This window comes from Medicago sativa, chromosome 6 (assembly GCF_051527215.1).
Source record: "Medicago sativa cultivar Bolivia chromosome 6, Bolivia_mono, whole genome shotgun sequence".
In the NCBI taxonomy this organism is placed as follows: Eukaryota; Viridiplantae; Streptophyta; class Magnoliopsida; order Fabales; family Fabaceae; genus Medicago; species Medicago sativa.
Window position 1 is genome coordinate 1,403,404 of NC_140754.1, and position 25,818 is coordinate 1,429,221.

The window sequence follows — 25,818 nt, forward strand, 5'->3', positions numbered from 1 at the left end:
TTGTTGCAGCGGAAAATAGTTCAACATCTAAAAGTCTTGGCACGCAGGCCTTATTGGAAAACCTCATAAATTAGTTCATAAAAGAGACACGTAAGGAATAGAAGTAAAAGCAAGCCCCATCCCGTTACGTATCAGAGCACCTAGACACCAACTGAGAGTCCACTCATGAACGCCTCTAATCTTTATTACCTGCACATTACCCACGGTCGAGGTAACATATACGCAGAAGGGGTGAGATATCATAATCAATACATTAAGCATATAATCCAATAAAATGCATTTAACAACTTAAACATTAATAACATGTCAACAATTAACAATCGGTATATTTTCATTTCATAACAAATACAATCATCAAATATCATTACTAATTTTCATCACGAATCATAATCAACTTAACACTCAACTTGACGACACAACTCATCTTTGGCCATGCAACTCTATCAACTCAACAACAACTTGACAACTCAAACTTCATGAACTTCTTGATATGCAAATGCATGTGGTACCAATCAACAACAAAATGAGCATAATAGGCTCTTCAACGTGTGAGCACAAAGGCTGCCGGGCCTAAAGCCCCCAACTTTAATGAGCACAAAGGCTGCCGGGCCTAAAGCCCCCAACTTTAATGAGCACAAAGGCTGCCGGGCCTAAAGCCCCCAACTTTAATGAGCACAAAGGCTGCCGGGCCTAAAGCCCCCAACTTTAATGAGCACAAAGGCTGCCGGGCCTAAAGCCCCCAACTTTAATGAGTATGCAATGAACTCGACTTCCAACAACTTAGACAACGACGTGTACAACTCATACGACTCATAATCATGGACAACTTCTTAAATTCCAACAACATAGACCGACTCATGCAACCTCAAGACACTACAGTCGACAACAGAAAACAGCAGCAACACACAACAATTAACAACACTGGAATGTGTTAACATTCACATAAAGAATTAATTACATCAATATAAATAGCACAAAACATCATTATAGCATTCATGTAGCAACACTCCTAATTTCAGTCACCATAACAGACTTCTGGAGCTTATGAGAGCATCCTAAACAGCTCTCTAACTTACTTCTAAGATCATCTCAAGACTACACGTGCGAAAGGATCGCATCGGGACAATTTTGGGCAACTAACAGCCTAACTCGCAGTGGCGAGTAACTTCACTCGCAATGGCGAGCAAAGTGTGCATTCTGGGTTCCTACGTATTTACTCGCAGTGGCGAGTTATTCTGCTCGCAGTTGCGAGCTCACAGGTCACTCGCAGTTGCGAGTTGTGTTGCTCGCAGTTGCGAGTTCTGGGTTCTAGCTCGCAGATGCGAGTGTTCTTGCTCGCAGGTGCGAGCGATGAATGTCAGTACGGCCAGAAACCTAAAAATTCCAACTTTTCACTTAATCTCCTAATTCTAACCTCAATTCAACATCTAATTATCATCTTATGGTGTATCTAAGTTCTGTTCACTAATTTAACATCAACCTAACATCTTTTCATGAATCAATCATCATATTCGGTCTTAAACCAAATTCCCAATTCTCACCAAAACCTAATCTAATCATGCTAAATTCATCCTATAGAATCATATTCTTAATAATATTGAAAATTAGTCTCACCCTTACCTTGTAATTGCAGAATCGATAGCCTCTCCCTCTGGTTCTCCTCTTCTGACTTTTCTCCCTTTTCTCCAAAAGCGTTTCACGTAAAAACGTTTCCCACTTATGTCTGTATTATTTATTTACTCTTATTACTCATCTCACCTATAAACTTACTCTTTCCACCTCACAGCCCAACTTCTAATATTTTTATTTTATTTTCTAATATCTTATTTTATTTAATAATAAAATAAGTCACACCAACATAACAACTTCTCAACATCATATACTCCACATAATTTATTCATGAATCATATAACTTACTCAAATCATAAATCATATAAATTACTCAAATCATAAATCATATAAGCATATATTTATAAATATATTCTAAACTTCATCAAATTAATTAAATAGTTAAGACGGGCGTTACATAAACTACACCAGAAAAAAAATGGAATTCCCTGTCTTTGATCCGAACACCAAGCTAGCGGCAGTCTACTACAACGGTGGAACACCACCCCATCTGTTTAGGATTCGCAACGATGTCACCCTCTCCGGGCTGAAGGATGAGCTAGATCAAATCAACCGTCAACTCAACCGCAAAGACACTAGGAGGGTGGTCGGTGTCGAATATCGATGTCCATTGTCCGACTCAGCCGGATCTCTTCGTTTCAGCCGGATGAAACTCACAAACGACGACGACGTCAGAACCATGTTCTCTGTCTTTGGTCAACACAGCGCTAGAGGACCGATCGAGTTGGACGCTTCTTTGGTTAGATCTACTGAACAAATTTTGAAAAGTTTGCACCGGCCCAGGAACTACGAAGAGATCAGGGCTCTGTTGGAGGGACCAGAGGAGGAAGAAGTTAGTTTAAATGATCCATGATAATGTGTTATGTTTTAATTAATCGCGTGTTTTATGTTGTTTTAATTGCATGTTAGTAATGTGTTGTTGAATTAAGTTGTTGCATTATGTTTTAATTGCGTGTTAGTTATCTGTTGTTGAATTTAATTGCGTGCGGCGTTATTATGTTTTAATTTACGGCAAAGATGTGATAAAAATAACCAAATATATGCTTTTCGGACTACGTAATCCGGCAAAACATAGGGCGTAAGTATATTCCGGAAAACGTAATCCGGAATGACTCAACATAGGATTCTTTTGTATGGACCACATTGCACTAAGAGTTTATGTGGTCCACAACATCCAAGGATCTCTATAAATACATCCTCTTCGGTTTTCACCTTCAATACCATCAAAACACACAAACACACCAAAGCAAACCATGCAAATTTTTGTCATCAAGCTGAGGATCTTTCTCACGCTGTTTTAAATATATAGATCTCTATATAACGACATGATGAAGATCCTCAGCATGTTGTCAAAAATATATAGATAGTCCTTGATGCCTCCTTGATAGAGAGATAACTCAAAAATATCAAGAGGTTTCTATGAGTTAGATCTTGCTGCCTGCCAGATGAATATGTCATTTGGCAAGGCAGCATGATCTAACTCAAAGAAATCCTCTTGAAAACACCTTGTCTTTCTTCATTGTGTTGCAGATCTAACTCCAACGAAAAGGTTCTTATGAACTCGATCATGTCGGCCTGCCGATCGTAACATGTCAGTTGGCAGGCCGGCAAGATCGAGTTCAAAAGCTCCTCTTCGAACCACCTTACCAAAAGATTCATTATTTGTTATTCTGGTGCCGTTCAGACTATATAATCCGGAAATACTGCATGCATTTCGGATTATATAATCCGGAAGCACTCAGTAACAACTTGGCCAGTGACGTTTCACCAAAGGTTTGGCCGGTTAGTGGAGTTTTAAAGCGTTTTTTGGACTGTTTTGAATGAAAAACACGTTTTCTTTGACTTACAAATCACCTAGTACTTGTTTTAGGCTATAAAAAGGCTTGGATCTTCAACATTTTCCTTCATTCTTCTTCACATCCTTTCTTACATTTCTTCAAAAAATTTATGTTTTTTAGGTAGCTTTTAGGAGTGTTTGTGGTGTCATGGTCATTGTTGACCGCTCATACGACCCCTGCAATTGCATTGCAGCTTATGCGGGGGTCGTATAACGGTTAACAGAGACCCTTGACATCAAAGAAAGACACAAAATATTCATATCGTATTTGTCCGGATTTTATATTCCGGAAACACTAACAATCTGGTTCGGAAAACGTAATCCGGATTAGGGGTATTTTTGGAATTTTTGCAGGGCGCGCGAGAAGGCCATAGGGTGGGAAAAGTAACTCCCAATAATGAAACATAAGAAAGGCCCGTATAATAGATGAAGCCCAAGAAAGGTGTATATAACATTGCAATCAAAATCAAAATAAAATGGAATAACAATCAGAACAAAACAAAGGAAAGGGTTTTAGATTTAGAGAAACATACACACACAACACAAAAATATAACGCAATCTCTCTCTCTCTCTCTCTCTCTCTAATATAGGGTTTCACTTTTTCTCTTCTTCTCTTCTTCTTATCTTCCAAATCCAAACCCTAAAAACTCAATTCATCACAATCAATCAATGGAATCACCCAAAAACGAACACGTCATTGGAACCGGAGGTGAACAAAACGACGTCGCTAGAAACTATGAACACGAACATGAACAACAACACCATAACTCTCAATCCCTTACCGGTGATGGTGCTAGTCCTGGGTAACTCTTTTTTCCTCTTTGTTGATTTTTTGAATTGGGACATTGAAATTTGAGAAAATTAGTTTATAAAGATTCAATTTTTTAGGGTTTCATAGAAAAGGGGTTCTGAATTTTTCATTATTCTGTTTGCTATCTGAGGAAATTGAAGAAGATTAGTTTATAAAGATTAGGTATCTAATAAAAGGGTTTTTTTTTTGTTAATTAAATACAATAAAGGGTTTTATTTTTCTCAATTGAAGGATTGGAACCTTGGGAAAATCAGTTTATAACTGTTCAATTTAGGTTTTTTTACATTTTTCACTAATTCTGTTTGTTTTCTGAGGAAATTTGAGAAAATCAGTTTATAGTTTATAATAATTTAATTTTTAGGTTTGTTTTCGTAGAAAAAGGTTTTTTTTTTGTTAATAAGTTTAAGTGTGTGTGTGTGTGTGTGTGTATCACATTTTTTTTAGAATTTATCGCTAATTTTGTTTTGTTTTTTTTTTTTTCCTGATAAATTATAGAATTGGAACCTTGTGAAAAGGGTTTTCAAGAAAAGGGTCTTTTTGTTAATTAAATTGAAATATATATATATATATATATATATATATATATATATATATATATATAATACAACAATGTCTTAGGATTTTGTACTGATTCTGTTTGTTTTCTAAGAAATTGATTAGTTTGAACCTCGAGCAAATCAGTTTATATTGATTTTAGAAAAGGTTTTTTTTTGCTTTGTTGTTGTTGTTGTTGTTACATGTGTTTAGATTAGATGCTAATATTTTTAGATTTGGTTTTCCATAATTTGCAGAAAGATATTTATAGGTGGTTTAGCGAGAGAAACGACCATTGGTTAGTGCTTGCTTTGTCTTCATTCAGTTATAATTTGATCTTAATTATTTTAGGGTTTTTATTCCCTCTGAATTGTGCTGATTTGTACCTTTGTGTATCGATTTCTTACCTGTTTCGGTTGGGTTTTGTGTTTTGCAGCCCAATTTATCAAGCACTTCGGTAAATATGGTGAGATTACTGATTCTGTCATCATGAAGGACAGGAAAACTGGACAGCCTCGTGGGTTTGGGTTTATTACTTATGCTGATCCATCTGTGGTTGATAAAGTCATCGAGGACTCTCATATCATCAACAGCAAACAAGTATGAATTGTTTTTTCTACCATGTCTTTGCATAGGATTTTACTCGTTTTGTTTTGATTATATAGTGTTAAGTTAATGGATACATAGCTGGCTCTTATATGGTTTTGGGATTATATATTATAGGTTGAGATTAAGCGGACTATACCAAGGGGAGCTGTTGGCTCTAAGGATTTTAGGACAAAGAAAATATTTGTAGGTGGTATTCCTTCAAATGTGACTGAAGGTAGGTTATCTGTTTAGACAGCAGCTAATTTTTCGATGCTTGACTGAGGTTATCACTTAGGCGGACTCATAGCAGCACCGTGAGAGAGCTTACTTATTTAAGTTTCAGATTCTATAATTCAAAGCCGGAGATTACTGTTTAGGATATGTCAGAGGCTTTGTCTGATATTGTTCTCAGTCAGCTCCCTTATTTTTTTAGTTTACCGTATATTTTAAAGTTTTTTTCACTTAAAAAGTCTTGTGAATCACTTAGACATGCATAATATTTGTATGGTGGTGAGTAAATTGACTATTTTTAATTATGACCCCACCTTTCTTTCCTTAAAGCTCAGTTAATATCAACATAAGCTACTGTTTAAACTCCAAAATTAAGTTTTTGATTTGGAAACTAGCTTGTTTAACATAAAATAGACCCAGCAAATGGAACCTTGCTTTTGTTGATATTATTTTTACATTGAGATGTTCCTGTGCAGATGAATTTAGAGATTTTTTCACACGCTATGGAGAAGTCAAAGATCACCAAATAATGCGTGACCACTCTACTAATCGTTCCCGTGGCTTTGGGTTTGTCACCTTTGACACCGAGGAAGCTGTTGATGATCTTCTATCTATGGGGAATAAGATTGAGTTTGCTGGCACTCAGGTGAGAAATCTTTTATTGACAATGAATAATTGCATTCCATTGTTGTAATTTACACACAGCATATATAATAGGTCATAGGATAAACGCTAGTAATGGGGGGTATGATTACTGTAATTGACTTCAAAATCTTGTGGTTTATGTTTCAATTTTGAGATTATTTTGGTGTAACGGTCATGTTAAAATGGCATTTGGATAGAAAACAGTTGACGTTGGCTTCTTTGGTTTTTCAGTACCCTGAGTTACATTTTTTTCTTATATGTGAAAAACCAACTCTTCCAAAAGTTTAAGCCTTTAGGCGGTGGTTTGTTCATTTATGGCTTCGTTGTTCATGAGAATCATGACTGAAGACTTTTGGTTGTGAATCACACCAACAATAATCAATTCCTTCAAGCATCAATAATTAAAGTGCCATGCTTTGACTTTACTATTTATGTAAATAGGAAAGTAAGAAATCATGGCTCTTTCTTGAAATTGATTATTGTTGGAGATGATTGACAACCAATATACTTTGGTTTGTTATGCTCGTGTCCAACAATGTTAACCTTGGTCGTTGGCCGAGCTTCATTTTTTATTAGGTTGTTTTATGATTTGTATTGAATTGTGTAAATATGCTGAAGCTACTATAGGAAGCTAGTGTAAGTGAATGTAGTTCAACCACGTTTCTTTCTTCTTTGGAGTTAGAAATTCATTTTGTTGGGGTATTCTTTAATTTATTTTCCCAACATGACCCCATTTGCAAGAGCTTGTTGCCTTCAATAATACATTATCCAATTTATCATATAAATCTGGAATAGGTTTTTCTTAAATTCAAGTGTTTACTGGTTTTTACCTTGAGAGTTACAATCATTTTTTACATCATGTGTAATTTTGTTCCAACATTTTTTCTTTACATTTTTCCCAGATTTTTTTTTCTGTTTTATTTTCTTCATTTAATGCAATTGTTGTCGATACATTAACTTTGTTATTGTTCCTTTGTAGGTGGAAATCAAGAAGGCTGAACCAAAGAAGGCAAATGCACCACCTCCATCATCCAAGCGCTACAATGACTCAAGGTCTTCATACGGCAGTGGTGGGTATGGAGATGCTTATGATGGATTTGGTGGCGGATTTGGTGGTGTTGGGGGTGGTTACAGCAGGTCTGGCAGTGCTTATGGTGGTAGAGGTGGTCCATATGGTGGCTATGGAAGTGAGTTTGCTGGGTATGGTGGATATGCTGGAGCAATGGGGGGACCCTACAGAGGAGATCCTTCTCTAGCATATGCAGGCCGTTATGGTGGAAGCTTTAGAAGCGGTTATGATCTTAGTGGGTATGGCGGACCTGGTGAGAGTTATGGGGCATATGGTGGTGCCGGTGCAGGTGCTGCTGCTGGCGGAGGTGGTTCTTCTGGTGCTGGTGCATATCAAAGTGGCTATGATGCCAGCCTTGGCGGTGGATATGGAGGAGCTGCTAGTGGAGCTTCCTTCTATGGAAGCAGAGGTGGATATGGTGGTGCTGGTCGATATCATCCGTACGGAAGATAGAAACTTATACCAAGCATTTTTAATCGAGGAATGCATCAAAATTAAATTGTAGTTTGTGGTTGGTTCTTCAATTGGGCTACATATTTCCAATTTTTTTAAGATGTTAAGGAAACTTACATTAACCATGACTCTAGAAGTCCAAACAATTTTTCCTTGCCCTTTCAAAGCATGTTCTCTGATTGATGTAAAAGCTGCAAATGTGCAGATGATTGTATTTTAGATTTTTTCAACTTTGTTCGTTTTTACTTGTGACATTTCTTATCTACCGCCTTTATGTTTATTTCATGGGATCGCAACATACTAATTTGTTATTTTATAAGAAAATTTCTCCAATTTTTTCTGCAGTAAGTGTGGCCGTGTCTTGTCTGAGTTATGATTATATCTAATATTAGGGGAAAAATGTATCTGGTGTCGTCGTATTTTCTTTGGCTCTAATTATAAAATGATGGGGAAATTTTGGTGGCCATAATCATCGTTATCACGTGTTTCCCAGTGATTGGTGCATTGAATTTGTTCATGTGTTTTTTTATGCATTTGTTGACCTGGCCTATTATCGAAACAATGTTGGCATTCTAAAAATAAGTCACAATAAAAACAGAAGTTAGAACTTATACACTGGGAAAAAAGTCATCCACATGTCAAGCTTAATAGCATTGGAAGAAAAATCCAAGTCCAACATTAAAAAGATGCAAGTCAAGAGTGACACAAACAAATCGGTTTTATAAAGTGAGTTATATCTAATATAAAAATCTAATACAACCCAAATAGGGAGAATATTGAAGCATGATATTTGGTTAACCAGCCATGAAACTATGATGTTTTCGTGTATTGGCTACTACGTGGTGTAATTGTGAATGGTTTTTCGTGTATATTTGTTTCTACTTTTAGAAGGGTTAAAATTGATTTTGAACATGTAGAATTAATTCTAAAACGTTTGTTTGCTTTCGATTATGATTGATTTTGCCTTTCTAATTGATTTCAATTATATTTTAAGTTAGAATTAATAGCTTTTGATTCTAGAATTGATTTTTACAGACAAATTTAAAGTTCAACTCATTTTGCATGAATATTTTTTTGCACATAGAAAATCAACGATCTCCTATATACTACTTTCAACCTGTATATTGGAAGTACCAGTTAGATTCCTTGGTGAAAGTTGAGTTTTCAATTTCCTTCTCTTCCCTCTAGTTTTACAAAATGTAAACCTATTTGTAAAAGTGAATCTGTTATATTCACTAACATGAAATAATCAAGGAAAATGTTAACTAGTGCACTCTTTAGGCATTTTAAGTGGTAAGTTTTTAATGAAAAGTGGTGTATTGAATGCATTGGAAATTGCAATAATTGACTTTTTAAAGGAATAATTACTAAATTTGGGGTGCTTAAAGAGTGCCCCGGGGGCACTCATTAACACGACCCAATAATAAATAATCAAATTTTCAGATTTCATTGACAATGTTTATTTTAGCACCAAAATTTTCAAACTGAGATAGATAGTCTTTCAGTGTTGCTACAAAAATTCTGGTTATTGTGCAAACTGTAAACATACAGCTATGAAACAAAGTCAAATTCATACAGAAAATACGTTCAACAGAAGGAGAAAAAATAAAAACTAGATACGTCGACTCTTTGGCAGTCTGCAGCCATTATGGGGACGACGAGTTGTATCTTCAATGTATATAATTGGATTTTTATCTCCTCGAGAATCAGTAAATCCCTCCCTCCAGCTCAATATCGCTTGCCTTTTCCTTCGAAAATGAGTAAATCCGTTCACTTTCATGACAACAGATTTCAAACCTAAACCTCTAGATCTTCTTCCAACCACTTCTGCAGTTGCTTCAGCAGCATACCTAGAAAGCTTTTTCCCCGATTTCAAGTCTTTCAAGGAACCAGAAGAACCACTAAGTTTTACATTTCCTTTAGAATTGGTCACTGTAACAAAGGTATTGTTGCGCCGCATCTTTATATGAACAAAATCAGCATCATGCTGGAAATGATACTGGTTGTATAGATAACCTCCCATAACACTTTTTTCATCTTCTATAGCTCCTCTCACAAAGTCCATTTTCCTGGAATTTCCACCAATCTCAGCATTATTCTCACTTTTGGAGTTAATATTCTCCCGATCCCGCAGAAAATCCGGACGAGCACTTGCATTTGCATTCACATTCTCACTTTGATTCCTCCCGCTCAAACCCCAACTTGCACTCGAAAATCCTCTAACATATCCTGCAGTTTCAAGAGTATGAAAGTGATTTTTACGATGACATGAAAAAAACAGTAAAAAACAAAATGATATATGTATTTAATTATGCAATGACATGAAATATGGTCATAATAAACACATGTTTCACAATTTACAATTTATAATCACACAAAACCTTATTAGGGGTCAACCATCTTCACTCTTCTTTTCACACAACGCAGCAGGCAAAGGTATGCCCCTCTCTCTATTACCATGCATTCATTCATCTTCACTCTATTTATTTTCACCACACAGAAACACAAATATTAAAGTAAGAACTCAATTTCGTCCTTCACAATTTTCTCGCAGTTCAATTTAGTCTTTTACTCAATAATAACCAAATTATACAGTGGATAAATTAGTCCCGACTTATTATAACTAACACAATTTGAAAATGTCAAGGGTTAGTTTGGTATTATTTTGTGAAACTAAATTGGGCTGCGAGAAAATTGTAAGACCAAATTGGGTCTTCACTCCGAATATTAGTACATTGATAAGCTGAGGCAGTAACACTTGGACATGCCAAGGTTGCTTTCTCTCCCTGTTTTGTTTAAGACTTTTGCTTGGTTTCTTTACAGATTCATTCAAACCAAAAGCTATGAAGCTCATCAACATAAATGGGTCCACTCTATATCCTGCACTCTACACTGATGTAACCAATTCTAAGTTAGTCTTTCCACTCTTTGCATGTAGAAGTATTCTACAAAACATGTGTTTATTTGATTATCCAATGACATGAAATATGTATTTATTTACTAAATAAGTAGTTCAAGAATCTTCTGAAAAAATAGTCAAATTTTTAATCTAAAATTTTAAGGAATAAGCTGATATATCAGACTTTTGAGACCATGCCTTTACTTGTTTTGACAGAGACAAGATCTTTACTTCCAGAAAAAACCGTCAAGCCATATGCTAATCAAATTAATCTTGGATAATTTCACTCTTACAACATATGTTAGTAATTATAATTAGTTATATATAATCTTAAGTCCTCTACTGATACTTGTCGCGTGATCTAAAGAATCAAAGTCATAAAAGGTTTAAAATCCATATAGGAACCTGTGGAAAGCCAGGTTAATTTTATACTAGCTATTATACTGCTTTTTAATTTCATAGTTTCATTCAACAATTCAGTGCCTTGTGCTTTGTTACTTGGTTAGCAACACCTTCTTTTATCAATTCTAATAATATTCAAGTTGAGAACTTAATCCCCAAAAAGGAATGAAATTAGATGCAATAAAAAAAAATATTACACTGCCCAAACTGTCTTTAACAGGAATTTTTTTTTATGTGATATAGTTTTCATCTAAAATTGGGCCTACAACTAACCAAGAGCATTCATTCAGTGATATAAATTTCATCTAGCACATCCACTAATTAATAGCATCATATTGTTTGACTACTGATCCACTAAAATTGGTTGACCACTGATGTGAATCACAGATATCCAGCAGACTTGATAAGAGCCAATATTTCATTATTGTTAAATGAGCTTGGATCTTACTCCCAAAAGCTAGCTCAAAGGATTGATAGGTGAGATACAGTGTTTTAAGGTATCCTGTTGATTACTATCTATCACTAGTACCGATCCTTTTCTGTTTTCTCGACTTTAGCCATTTAGAATCTAATTTATTGAGAACATTAACGTACATAGACCAAATGCGAGCTAAATATTATGTCAAAAAGTTTAGTTAAGAGCCAAGCACACACAACCCAGGTGCATTAAAATCAAATACACAAAGTCCTAATCGTATCCACTATTGCGCCAATCTTTCTACAAAAAGAATAAAAATCAGAAATAAATCAATTTAACCCAAATGACTTCAGCCATTTAGGATCTAATGTTGTCAAGCGCAGATTGCAGGAAAATAGCAGTTCATTCAAATTCTGCTACGCAGCAGTGCTGTAGCGCATCTATCGCCGCTATTTAACAATATTTTGTACCAAGTAGTGTATCGTGGAACAATAGTGTTTTGTTCAAATTTCGCTACGGTATAGCACTATAGCGCCACTACAATCTCTATTCGCAACCTTGTTAGGATCCAAATTTGATGAGTTGTGTAGCACCGAAACTTCATATTGAAGGCATGTCAGAATACTCTACACACACTCGTGATTATATACAATTACTTCTATTTTATCAATTTATTGCTGATGTATATTTGTCGGTGTCTGTATCAATGCTTAACATTACATGACAGCTTAATATTAGCTGAATCTATCACCAACTAGTAACTACTACACCTTTTTTCTAGTTTATTGATTTCATCCATTTAGGATCCTAATTTGATGGTAAAATATATGAGTTTTGTAGCACCGACACTTCATATTAAAGGCGTGTCGAAGTGCTCAACACACACTGGTGAGTATGGGCCTGTTTGGATAAACAACTTATTTGCAGCTTATAGCACAAACGCTTATCATGATAAACACTTACGTATAAGCTATTTCTATATCAAAGGATGAAATAAAGTGAAATTATTTTTGTACAAACTATAAGATCTTTTTATAAGCTACCTGGCAGAACTTACGAAAATAAGTTGAAAATAACTGATGAACAATATCATAGGCTGTTTTTGTAAATTCTCCCAAACAATCTTACAAAACTTATACCAGTAAATAAGACCCTGTATACGATCACTTCTATTTTATCAAATTACAAGCAGTGTCCACGTTTGTGTCGGTGCTTCACATGTTACATCAATCAATCTAAAAAAATTTCAATGTAGAACTAAAATCTCAAATCATAAATAAATCAATTCAACCCAAATGAATTCAGCTATTTAATGTTGTCAAGCGCAGATCCCAGGAAAATAGCAGTTCACTCAAATTCTGCTATGCAACAGTACTATAGTGCATCTATAGCCGCTATTTAACAATATTTTGTACTAAGACGTGTATCGCGGAACAATAGTGATTTGTTCAAATTTCGCTACGGTATAACGCTATCGCGCCACTACAGTCTCTATTCACAACATTGTTAGGATCCTAATTTGATGATACCATATATGATATGAGTTGTGTAGCACCTAAACTTCATATTGAAGGCATGTCAGAATACTTTATACACACTTGTGAATTATATACAATCACTTCTATTTTATCAAGTTATTACTAGTGTCTTATGTGTCGTGTCAGCATCAGTGCTTCACATTATATGACAGCTTAATATTAGCTGAATCTATCACTAACTAGTAACTACTACACCTTTTTTTTCTAGTTTCTTGATTTCAGCCATTTAGGATCTAAAGTTGTAAAGCGCAGATTGCAGGAAAATAGCGCTTCATTCAAATTCTGCTACGCAACAGTGCTATAGCCCTCTATTTAACAATATTTTGTACCAGTGTATCGTGGAACAAAAGTGATTTGTTCAAATTCCGCTACGGTATACCACCACTATAATCGCTCTTTCACAACATTGTTAGGATCCTAATTTGATGATATCATATATGATATGAGTTGTATAGCACCAACACTTCAGATTGAAGACATGTCAGTATACTCTATACACACTTGTGATTTATATACAGTCACTTTTATTTTATCAAATCATTACTAGTGTCTTTGTGTCGGTGTTTGCATTGGTGCTTCACATTACATGACAGATTAATATTAACTGAATCTATCACTAACTAGTAACTACTACACCTTTTTTCTAGTTTCTTGATTTCATCCATTTAGGATCCTAATTTGATGGTAAAATATATAATATGAGTTGCGTAGCACCAACGCTTTAGATTAAAGGCATGTCGAAGTGCTCAACACACACTTATGATTATGGGTCTGTTTGGATAAACAACTTATTTGCAGCTTATAGCACAAACACTCATCATGATAAACACTTCCGTATAAGCTATTTCCATATCAAAAGATGAAATAAAGTTAAATTATTTTTGTACAAACTATAAGATCTTTTCACAAGCTACCTGGCAGAACTTATGAAAATACGTTGAAAACAACTTAAATATCAGAAGCTGTTTTTATTAAGTTCTCCCAAACTTAAGCCAGTAAATAAGACCTTATATACTATGACTTCTAATTTATCAAATTATTATCAGTGTCGGTAGTAGTGTCGGCGTATGCGTCTGCATCAGTACTTCACATGTTATATCAATCAATCTCTCTCAAACAATTCAATGCAGAAAGAATTTCAATAGCATTCAATTTCTACCAATAGCAATTAAAGAAAAAAGTAAAAAAAAATAAAAAATGAAATTTAACCCAAAAATGAAAACCCCAAAAGTGCAAACATCTAAAAAAATCATTACAACTAATAATTGAAATGACCCAATAAAACTAATAATTGAAATGACCCAATAAAAAAACATCAAAAGCTATGATTTTTAGCAATGAAATTGTGAAAGTGTTACCTTGGAAGAAGGTAGTGTGTGTGGTTTTGGATGGAGAATGAAGAGTTTGACGGCTATGGATGAAGGAAGAACACAATTTACGTAACATTGTAGTTGCAGATTATTAGGGTTTGAAGATTTGGGGGCGTTAACAAGTAGCAATATTATGAAGAAGAAGATTGGTGTAAGAGAGTGATAATCATTTTTAAGAACTAAACATTTGGGTTGCTCCTGGACATGATCATAAATGGAAATGATTAACTCTAATTAATGAGTCAAAAAGTGAAAATAACTTAGTGTAATCAATGCATTTCAATTTAATTTTTTACTTTTGATTAATAGAATGAGTAAACAGGCAATTATGAAATTAACAAAACTTCAATTACCTCAACCAAGTTGCTTGTGCTCCAGTGACAAGGAGCTCCTTCCAAGGACGTACCCGGGAAATACCGGTTCGATTCCCAGGGGGAACAACACTTGGCCAGTGCGCATGCCTCTACGCACGAGCCGGATTAGTCGCTCACCTTTGGTGGATCGGAAACCGGTGCGAAAACCAAAAAAAAAAACTTCAATTACCTCCTTAAAATTGCATAACGTTAATCAATTTGCTCACTCCGTCAATTTCTTTTGTTAGTCAACATGATGTGGCATTTGACTGTTTACGTGGCAAATTAACGGAGGAAATTGACGGAGGGGGCAAATTGACTAACGTTATGCAATTTCAAGGGATAATTGAAGTTTTGTTAATGCGAGCGGAGTAATTGACGAAATTTACAATTTCGAAGGTAATTGTCTATTCACTCTTAATAGAATGCACAAAATTTAAAAGAATGTTTTTGTTTTTGGGTAGCTTAACATTAGCATGACCCAAACTTTAATCGTAAAAAGGTAGACAAAGTACACATAATTTATTGATCTTTTATCTTCTTTTCTTTAGGGACTAAAGACTTTTTTTGGTGGTGATCCTGTTCGAATCTGACAATACCATACCATAATCAAAAGGTACAACGGCCCGTAGACTATTTATTTTGGAGCAATTCTTTCGTTGTTACAACCCAAAAGGAGAAATATTTTGATACACTCCCATCATATGAAAAACTTTAAATAAAATAATTTAAGAATACTCTAAACCTCGCGAGGAAATAAACCGTGAGACGTTCACGAGGTTAAAAAGTATATCATAATGGAACACTAAAGCCAACAACCTGCCTGATATTTTGACCCATGGGAGTTGAAATTTTGACCTTCATGTAAGAGGAAGACACATATTGCTCAGGGTCGGCCCTAGGTATAGGTCGGGGGATGCGACGGCCTAAGGCCCTTGCCGTAGGGGGGTCAAAAAAAATTATAGAAAGGGGTGCATATAACAAAACTAAGAAATATTGGGGTGCATATAGCCATTCATATTAGCAAGGCCAGGTTAAAATCCATATCTCGGCCCAACTTGTAAAAAATAGGGAAAAAAAACCCTTTTATACAAGGAAAATTGTTTTTTTGACATCAAAAACTTCACAATGACACAAGTAAAATATTTAAATGCCCCCAGCGGTTGTTAACAACCGTTGGTCTAAGCGGCGGCTGTTAACAATCGCTGGCTCCAGCGGCAGTTAACCGCCGTTGTGTTCTCTATCTTAACTGAACGGGAATGTTGTTTTGCTTACCTACTATCAAGTTATATTCTAAAAAGGGAAAAGGATTAACTAAAATCGAAACACGATTAAAAAGGATAAGGTAAAATCTATGGAAAATCTATTTAATGCGTGGGGACTGGGGATGTTTTTTGAGGGGAAAAGAAGATGGGATTGAAACCTATATAGTAAGAACTTTGTATTAATCCTTTTAATACAAATTCCATTAACGTCAAATTGTCGCCTATTAAACGATGTTAATTTCACATTGTCACTACAAGTAAATACCTAACTGGTGGTCTATGTATGGAATTTGGTTTAGGATTAACGTGATTTACTTTTGTCTGAATATATTTATGTATTTTTTCTTCTCACATACTAACTTGTAGACACCCGAAGATATCTTCACAACTTATGTCTTTTGAAGTTGTTATAGATAAGGTCTGCACAATAAATTAAGTTTATAGGTGGGATATAAAGCAAATTTTGTTTTGAGATGTCTAAAGAATTTTTTTTTATATATGAGACATTTTTTTTTCTATATGTATGGCATTTTTGTTTATAAAACCTAATAAAAAATAATGCTTTGTTTCTTGACCTAAAACAAGAGTTTAATAACCTTCTTGTTCAAAAAGAGAGTTTAATAACCTTACATTTCGGTCGACCCTAGTTATGAGACAAATCCTCGAGTAAACATTAAGACTGATTTTATGATTTGTTTTTTTACAACAACTGTGATTTTTATCAAGCATGAGAAAATCATTTCACTGTTAGTATTATTTTTGTGTAGTCAGCGTGTCAATTTCTACAGTTGTACCTACATATAAACATTATCAAACTGAAACCTAACCTTAACAAATTTTCAAGATACAGTTAACTGTCGTTGTGTTCTGTATCTTAACTGAACGGGAATGTTGTTCTGCTTACCTACTATACAGTGAAGCAATGTTAGCAAAATTCTTAATGAAGTTTTACCTCATCAAAGAGAAGATACAGTGAATTCTCTAGCTTATGAAGCTGAAGCAAGGATTAAAGATCCAGTGTATGGTTGTGTTGGAGCTATTTCAGTGCTTCAAAGACAACTCATTAAGCTTCAAAAGGAACTTGATGCTACAAATGCCGATTTGATTCGCTTAAATCATCAAGGTTCTTCTTCTCTTGGTCTTGGACATGTTCATTCTGATGGTTTTTTTAATTGTCCATCTAATTTGAGCAATGATTCTTGTGGGGATTCCTACAACAAAGGTGATATATAACATTTTTTTTTTAATGTTTCAAAGAGTCTAGAGGCAAAACTCACATACACATTCTAAATGTGGTAAATATGGACGCTGCAGGTTTGAATTCATACTACATCCAACAGTGAATTCTAAGCTGAAGCAAGGATTAAAGTTCCAGTGTATGGTTGTGTTGGGGCTATTTCAGTGCTTCAAGGAGAACTCTTTAGGCTCCAAAAGGAACTTGATGCTACAAATGCTGATTTGATTCATTTTACTCATGAAGGTTCTTCTTCTTTTGGTCTTGGACATGTTCACTCTAATGACTTTTTCAATTACCCTTCAAATTTGAACAATGACATGTTCACGCCTATGAATTGAATTCAAGTTTACCATTTAGGGTTTCCTATTGTAAAGTGTTGGATATGTGTATATTTATCATATGAATATAATTATGTTTTTTTAAAATTGTAATTAATGTGATATATGAATTTTGTTGGGATAGCCCTCTGAATTTATAAAGATACATAAAACCTTACGGAATCAGTCATATTATATAAGGTTTTATGTTGTTATAAATACATTATATTTAATATATTATTTGAAGAACTATAAATAAATTTACGTTCTCCGAGCACTACAGATATTGTTATGAATTCATTTCTGCAAACTATATTATATATAGTTGTATTCTCCCTTTATTTTAAAAAAAAAAAAAATTGAGGCAGGAGATTTTTTTGTTGTTGAATTTAAGCGGTATTAAAATGATCATTATACAACTGTCTATTAGAAAATTAGAACACAATACTTTAAAGTTATTAGACTAAACTTTTACCGCTGAGCTAGGCACGATCAAGTGTACCCACAACACTCACATGCCACACATTAATATTCTTTTTCTTCACTCTCTAATATATACTATATAGGGTTGGAATCCTCTCATGCATGCATGCAAGTATGCAACCTTCTAACAAAAATAATGTGAGTAAGAGGAGTGAAAAGATGAGGGGATGATTAAGAGAAAGATAATATATAACAGAAAATGAAAGAAACAAATTTTTTTAGGGGGTGAATGTTGTAGATATGTAGAAAAGTTCATCGTTGTCATTCTTAATATTTTTTGTTTGATGACTAAATCATAATAATTAATTCATCGTTGTAAGAAAAATATTGACTGCACCTAGCTAGGGAGTACTCATTTGATACCATTTGTGTTTGAAATCAAGTTGTTACTTTATTAATAGTCTATTTATTATGCTAGCAGATCTAGATAAACATCTTGACCTTGTTGAGTTTCTGTAGTTATAGTGGCCAAGCGGTTTTGGACTTATATGTGGCTGAATGGTACCTTCCAAGTTTTATAATTTCATATGTCGATTAATGTAATTTATATATAACCTTTCCTGTCAAATAATGAATTAGCTTCTTTTTTTTGGTACATTTTGTCAAATATGGTGTCTAACATGCCTATTTTATGTAGCGTTTACGGTTATGTCATAAAATTAGTTTTTGGAAAAGATATATGGTTGCATTATCTCTTTTAGGGTTTAGGAAAAGATATATGGCTGCATTATCTCTTTTATAGTCATAAAATTAGTTTTTGGAAAAGATATATGGTTGCATTATCTCTTTTAGGGTTTAGGGGTTTAGGAATTTTAGGGTTTAGGAAAAGATATATGGTTGCATTATCTCTTTTATAGTCATAAAATTAGTTTAAAAAAGATGAGGAATGATAACTAGACACAAATTTTTATACACAATATCAACACCATGGACAATTTTGTCATTTCCTTTTTATATCCAGGGCAATTATGTAAAAAACAGCACACCATTTTTTGCATCTCTTCTCTGTACTACTCTCTCTATTGTTTCTCTCTATGTGAAAGTGAACAACCACCCTCCTCACACAATCACAGTCACCATCAACCTCCTTACCACCCTCACGACCGTCGTCTAGCACCACACACTGTCCTCACACCACCACCGTCACCATCGACCTCCTTACCACCCTCACGACCGTCGTCTAGCACCACACACCGTCCTCACACCACCACCGTCACCATCGACCTCCTTATTGCCACTATCATCATCGTCTTCCCCACCACCACCACCAACGTCACCATCCTCCCACCATCATCCCAACACCACACCCAGTCCTCACAACCGCCGTCATCCTCACCGGTCACCACCCCATCGTCGTCACCACCATCGACCTTCTCTTGCCGTTTAGATGTGGATGTTGCGGCGGTTGTCGGCATGCTGCCGGAGAGAAATTATAGAGTGAATGTTCGGCGGTTGGAAGGATGCTAACCGGAGAGAAAGTGGAGGTTCAGTATGGATCTGAGAGAGATCGGAGGTTGAAGGAGAGAGTGTGTGAGGGATGCAGAAAAGTGCAGAGGAATAGGGAGAGAAAAAGAAAATAAACAAAAAAATAATAAAAAAAATGTAAAATACCGTATAATATACGGTGGTGTCTATATTGTGTTAAAATATTTGTGTTCATTTATCATTTCTGCTAGTTGCATTATCTCTTTTAGGGTTTAGGGGTTTAGGAATTTTAGGGTTTAGGAAAAGATATATGGTTGCATTATCTCTTTTATAGTCATAAAATTAGTTTTTTATAGTCATAAAATTAGTTTTTGGAAAAGAAAAGATATATGGTTGCATTATCTCTTTTATACTCTTTTATTATAACTCTTTATTATAACTCTTTTATTTATAAATGGTGTATGGTGTCTTTTATACTCTTTTATAATTTATATATTTATGGTTGCATTATCTCTTTTATACTCTTTTATTATAACTCTTTTATTTATAAATGGTGTATGATAAATGGTGTATGGTGTAAATTGATATGCTGGAAACCAAACTGGGTGTTGAACCTGCGTCGTCCCCTCAGATATTATAACTCTTTTATTTATAAATGGTGTATGGTGTCTTTTATACTCTTTTATATTTATATATTTATGGTTGCATTATCTCTTTTATACTCTTTTATTATAACTCTTTTATTTATTTATATATTTATGGTTGCATTATCTCTTTTATACTCTTTTATTATAACTCTTTTATTTATAAATGGTGTATGATAAATGGTGTATGGTGTAAATTGATATGCTGGAAACCAAACTGGGTGTTGAACCTGCGTCGTCCCCTCAGATTGCAATGCAATCACTTATCCACTGCAACATGAACCTCTTTTGTTTTCAAATTGCTTCTTATAATTTATATATAATAACTGAACAGTTTTTTTTTGTGGAACCAATCACACACTGATTTTTTTTTTTAAGGAACCGAGTACACTCTCTTATCATTTAAATATTATCGCTGTGCATCTTAGATATTTTAATAAACATTTTTCTACTTGATTACTACTATTTTTTAGCACACTTTTGCTTTTTCTAATATTTATTTAAATATGTATTATATCTCATAAAAAATATATGCAGCTAAATTCAAGGGACATCTATCAAGTTGTTTTTATTTATGTCATAAAAATGTGCTTCTATTAATTGTAAAAAACATATATATTTTTTTAGTTCAAAGTCTTCGGTTCAGTCCAGTGATCCAGTGGTTCAACCAATGACCCAATGACTCAATACCCTTACGGAGTCGATCACCAGTTCGGTTTTTAAAACTTTGCATTGTAGTGTTATTATTCTTTGTTGAAACTTGGTGTTGATGTTGTGTCTTATCTGTGAGACCAATAAAAACGTGGCTGATTCAATTTTTTACTCGGTTTGCTAAAAAACAATGATATCTATGAGTTGATCCTCTCCATTTTTTTAAAACAAATGGAGATTGCAATTATGAAAGAGATAGACATAAAAAATATGAAAGAGATGGACACAAAAAATAGGACTCCACTTTGGTGCCATAGCTTGTGTACCATTACATCTCCACCACACACACACACATCCCCACACACATCCACACACATCAATGGCCAGGATTTTCCCAATGGCACACAAGCTATGTCATGGAAGTATTTTCCCAAAAAATAGGTGATGAGTCTTATCATTATGTCTATATCTCTCCAAATGGAAGAAATGGAAAAAAATTAAATGGAAAGTATCTTAACTCGATATCTATAGTGTACAAATTTCTTTTAGACGAAATTAATTGATTAAGAGCCTGTTTGGATTTGCGGTGGTTTGGCTTTTCTCGCTACCGAAAGCACATTTGGTTGTGATTTCTTGAAGCTATATATTAGAGCTTTTGGCTAAACGTGTGGCAGCGTTTAACACACCGCTTGGCTAAACACATGCTAAATTGGAAACCAACGTTTGCCAAACAAGCCCACCTGAATTGATATGGTAGTGCTGGGTTGTTGGCTTAAGATTTAGAAACGTGCTATTCAAAGTTTCAGGTTTAATTCTTTTTGATATGATAGAAATTATGTAAGTGAAAGAATGAGGGAAAAGCGAGAGCAATTTTGAGTGAAAGAATGTGTTTCAGGGTTTTTTTATAGGGAAAACCGAGAGTAATTTTGAAAACTGTTTACATGAACTTATATTTAACCATCTACTACAATTTTTTAATTTAGTTTCATACTACAATTTTTTATTTTAGTTTCATTTTGCATATTTTCTAAACTTTTCATAAATATTACCTTTCTGAAGAAAAAAAGAGCTACAAAGCAACCCTTATTTTACTAATTTTGCATATTTAATCGATGGTATGTGTTTGATAAAATAAACAACGACATGTATGGGTAATTCTTACATAGTCACAAACGTAAGTCCAAATCAGTTAGATACACACATGATGACACTCTGTCATTACTAGTTTTGTAGACACTTTTTCATGTATTTTTAAGGTAATTCATCAAGGTATTCAAGCTAAAAGCATTCAAAAACGAAGATTTCAAGCAAATGGAACACTGGAAAAATCGGGGCCCCGATTTTATGAGTTCGGGCGCCGATTTTCGCAACTTTGAAATGGCTGTTTTACTGGAAAAATCGGGCCCCGATTTGGTAAAATCGGGCCCCGATTTCAGGTTCGTCTGGACGCGTTTTTCTTATTTCGGGCCCCAATTTTGAGACTCGGTGGCCGATTTTGAGTTGCCTATTTATAGAAAAGTGCGTTTCTGAATTAAGGGTTCACGTTTTTGGAGATCAAAAGGCATAGAAACACATAAGAAGAGATCTAGAGCATCACTGGAGGAGATTTATCAAGAATCATTCATGAATTTTTCTTGTAATATCTCTTTTATCCATTTCTCTTGTTTAATTGCTATGTGTAACTAAACCCTCCATTTTGGGGATGAGTAAACCTAGATGAATACCTTTGCCATGTGATTTGATTATGATTCTTGATGAAACCTATTGAATTGTTTTTCTTATCTCCATGCTTAATGCGTTTATTGATTGATCACCTTTAAATTGATTTACGGTTTATATTTTGAAACGGAAGTGGAATTTATAAACGCTTGAGATAAGAGATCCTTGCCTTTGCAATCTAGGAATAGATGTAAACCCTTGGAATCGTTTGAGAATTCTTGTTTGTTCATGCTTAATTCTAATCTTCAAATTCACTAAGGAATTAGGTTTTTATTTTATGATTAAAGGTTCTGTCACTAAGGAATTAGGGCACGAATATTGTAGAGAATTCGGTAACAATTAAATAAGTCGATTCAATTGTGATAATCAAGTTAATAGGTCTAGGTAGTAATCCGGTGAAACTCATCCCCAACGCTTTTCTCTTATTAAGTTTGAACCAATTTACTTTGTTTAATTTTCATTATTGCGATAAAACAAACCTCGTAACCTTTTGTTCGATTAAGTCATAAATACGATTCAATAGTATAACGCGATCCTCGAGTTCGACACTCGGTCTTACCGTTTTATTTTTACTACTTGCACGATTTCGTACACTTGCGAAAATCGCCATCAACACACAACAATACACATTAACTGATGTTTTCAATAATAATAACAATAAATTTTTTCTTTCTCTTTTTACTTATTTTCATGTGTCTAAACCAATTATATTTGTGGTTGTGACCACGCAAACATTGCTCCGACATGTGCATGCAAGTATACAAGGTCGTGCTTAACAAAGCCCGTTCACCGTTGGATTTACAGATTTAAAATTGAGCATGCACTAAATTCAGGAATAGTGCACATTTTTTAAGCTTTTGAAGAAGTTGCTCTTGTTGAGTAAAAAAAAGTTAACTGCTCTTGTTTTTTTATGGACACGATCGTTTTTCGTCATGCTGTTTGATCAACTTTGATTTCAATTATTTGTTTGTCAGTGGTATGCGGACAAAAGTGTTTGAACGGTCAGGATCTGTGTTGGACCATCCAGCCACTAGAGAGGATCTATATTCATTTTTTAATCCGTAATTTCATTCGTGCAAAAGCAAAAATGACACACCGCGCCATAACGGGAAATACTTCCATGACATAGTTTTGGTGCCATTGGTGCCATTGGAAAAATCCTGGCCATTGATGTGTGTGGGGATGTGTGTGTGATGTGTGTGTATTGTGGAGATGCAAGCTATGACACCAATGGCACCAAAGCTATGGCACCAAAGTGCTACTCCGCCATAACATGATTTTGTGGTCTCACAAAATGGGATCTAGATCTCCTCATGTCCCCCAATTTTAACTGAGAATAGTGTGTTGAATTATGGGAGATTTTTCGTCTCGTGCGTTTTTTTTTTTTAGATTAACGTTGTGCTTTCGCACTTTTAATTTGTCGAGTTCATGGATGTGAGTGTGACTAGTTCGTTTGATGAACATATGCAGTGTATAATTTTTTTAATGACTTTAATCGAAAAACCAATTATAAAAATGATGTAACTTAAAGAATGTGTAAAAACCTTTCTTCTGAAGGATGAATGTGTGTAAACCTAAAGTTGTGTCTTTGCAACTATTTCCAAGAAGTGAAATAATAATAATAGACATAAGATTTCTATAAATATTGTAATTAATCCACACAAAACATTATACTTCTTTTGTTCTAAAATGTAAGCAAAAAAGGATCAACATAAGTTGATGTACTTGATATAAATTTTGAATCAAATACATTAACTTGTATTAAACATTTTTCGCTTGTAATTTAGGACGGATGGAGTACAAAATAAACCTACACTTAGGCATCTCTAGTCAGAATGCATTCATAGCATACTGCGTTTACAAATTTGTTGAATATAAAAATGAACGATAAACTATACATTAATTAAATAATGACAAAGACAACCAATAGTGGATTTTAAAAGTATATTAGTAATTGCTAAACAACGGTGAAAACTTTCAACAATTAACACAATAACAAAAAGAAAAAACAAACACACAATCAACTACTAAAACTAGCAAATTCATATGGAATTGATCACATTATTACTCACATAGAAACTTAAGGTTACAAAAGTGTAACACAGAGTGATCAACAAGGTTTTCTACCAGCTAGATTATGTACATGTGTCTTTTGATTTTTCTTACTCATAAGAGTGAACAAAGTTTTCTATGAAATTCAAAAAGAATAAGTTACCATTTCTTTGAAAACAAGACACATTGATTAAAAGAAAAACATTAAGATTTTGTTTAATTTGTGAAAGTATTTTCTATTTTCATTTGCTAAAATATGTATTTATTTTCTATTTTCATTTGCTAAAATATGTATTCATTTTTATTTGTTGTTCAAACTAGTATTAATTATTACTTTGTCAAAATCATCCATAACTATTTTTTTGACAATATCCATAACTATTTATATCACATAGAGAGAGGGAAAAAAACTGAAGTGAGATAATGTGGGCAAGGGTAATAATATATTTAAAAGACAAATAATTTTAAAATTTAACAAAATTTATTAGTGATTTTATGTGTCTTAAAACAACAATTAAAAAATGAATAGATATAGTATTTTTTTTTAAAATAATATATTTTATTTATTTTGTGTCAAAAATCATTAATAATACATAACGATGCTCCATTACCAAAGATGTTTTTGTATTTAACGATCCCTTACCAAAGATGTTGCATACTAATCAAAGTGGTGCTTACAGTTTGGAAATTGAGTTTAACATTTCCCACCTATTACCCGTTTGGGGTTGGCCTAGTGGTTAGCTTGGGAACTTGAAGTTTGCTCCTCTCAAGGTCTCATGTTCAATTCCCTTTGGTACCAATTTCGGTGGGCAAGTCCATATAGAGCTTTGCTCTGGCTTTAAATGGGTCCCGACAAGTGGACGGCGGGATTGATCCCCTCGGATTAATCGGTCCTTGGATCGGATACCGAGTTTTTAAAAAAAAAAAAAACCATTTCCCACCTACTATTTGGTTGAGTCCAAAATAATATCATAGGGAGACTATTTCCATTCCACAAGTGTCTTCAATCGCTTCTCTTTGTTAGCGATTTCAACGGTTTTGAGGTTTTCTCCTTTATTTCACTCAATTAGTGAAACTTTTAAGAAAACCTTGAGAAAACAATTGGAACTGCCAGAAAGAGCGTACCTCTTGTGTTGGAGAAGAAAGAAATAGTCGATGCATGTGGAGTGAAGTGAATAAATGTATGAATTTGAATGAATAAATATAAGGTTGCATCATAAATAAAAATACTATTATGCCCTTCATTG

The 25,818-nt window shown here is 34.2% G+C and overlaps 3 protein-coding genes across 4 annotated transcripts; 2 read left to right on the forward strand and 1 right to left on the reverse strand.

Annotated features, from left to right (window-relative positions):
• The first annotated feature begins 2,047 nt into the window (after positions 1-2,047).
• LOC146911902 (uncharacterized) lies at positions 2,048-2,482 on the forward strand. The gene has a single exon (XM_085717915.1). The coding sequence runs from the start codon at positions 2,048-2,050 to the stop codon at positions 2,480-2,482; it is 435 nt and encodes a 144-aa protein (XP_085574041.1).
• A 1,517-nt stretch (positions 2,483-3,999) lies between these two features.
• LOC146911903 (RNA-binding (RRM/RBD/RNP motifs) family protein) lies at positions 4,000-8,059 on the forward strand. 2 transcript variants are annotated; one of them, XM_085718237.1, is made up of 6 exons: positions 4,000-4,270; positions 5,070-5,110; positions 5,249-5,412; positions 5,536-5,635; positions 6,108-6,277; positions 7,256-8,059. In XM_085718237.1, the coding sequence occupies exons 1-6, from the start codon at positions 4,137-4,139 to the stop codon at positions 7,796-7,798; spliced, it is 1,152 nt and encodes a 383-aa protein (XP_085574363.1). In that variant the 5' UTR covers positions 4,000-4,136; the 3' UTR covers positions 7,799-8,059. The 2 variants fall into 2 exon arrangements, with proteins under 2 accessions (XP_085574363.1, XP_085574364.1); XM_085718238.1 differs by lacking the exon at positions 5,070-5,110.
• A 1,246-nt stretch (positions 8,060-9,305) lies between these two features.
• On the reverse strand, positions 9,306-14,626 carry LOC146911904 (small ribosomal subunit protein uS11m-like). Its single transcript, XM_085718240.1, has 2 exons — positions 14,414-14,626; positions 9,306-10,027 (listed from the first exon to the last, which is right to left on the reverse strand). The coding sequence occupies exons 1-2, from the start codon at positions 14,499-14,501 to the stop codon at positions 9,411-9,413; spliced, it is 705 nt and encodes a 234-aa protein (XP_085574366.1). The 5' UTR covers positions 14,502-14,626; the 3' UTR covers positions 9,306-9,410.
• Between the last annotated feature and the right edge of the window lie 11,192 nt (positions 14,627-25,818).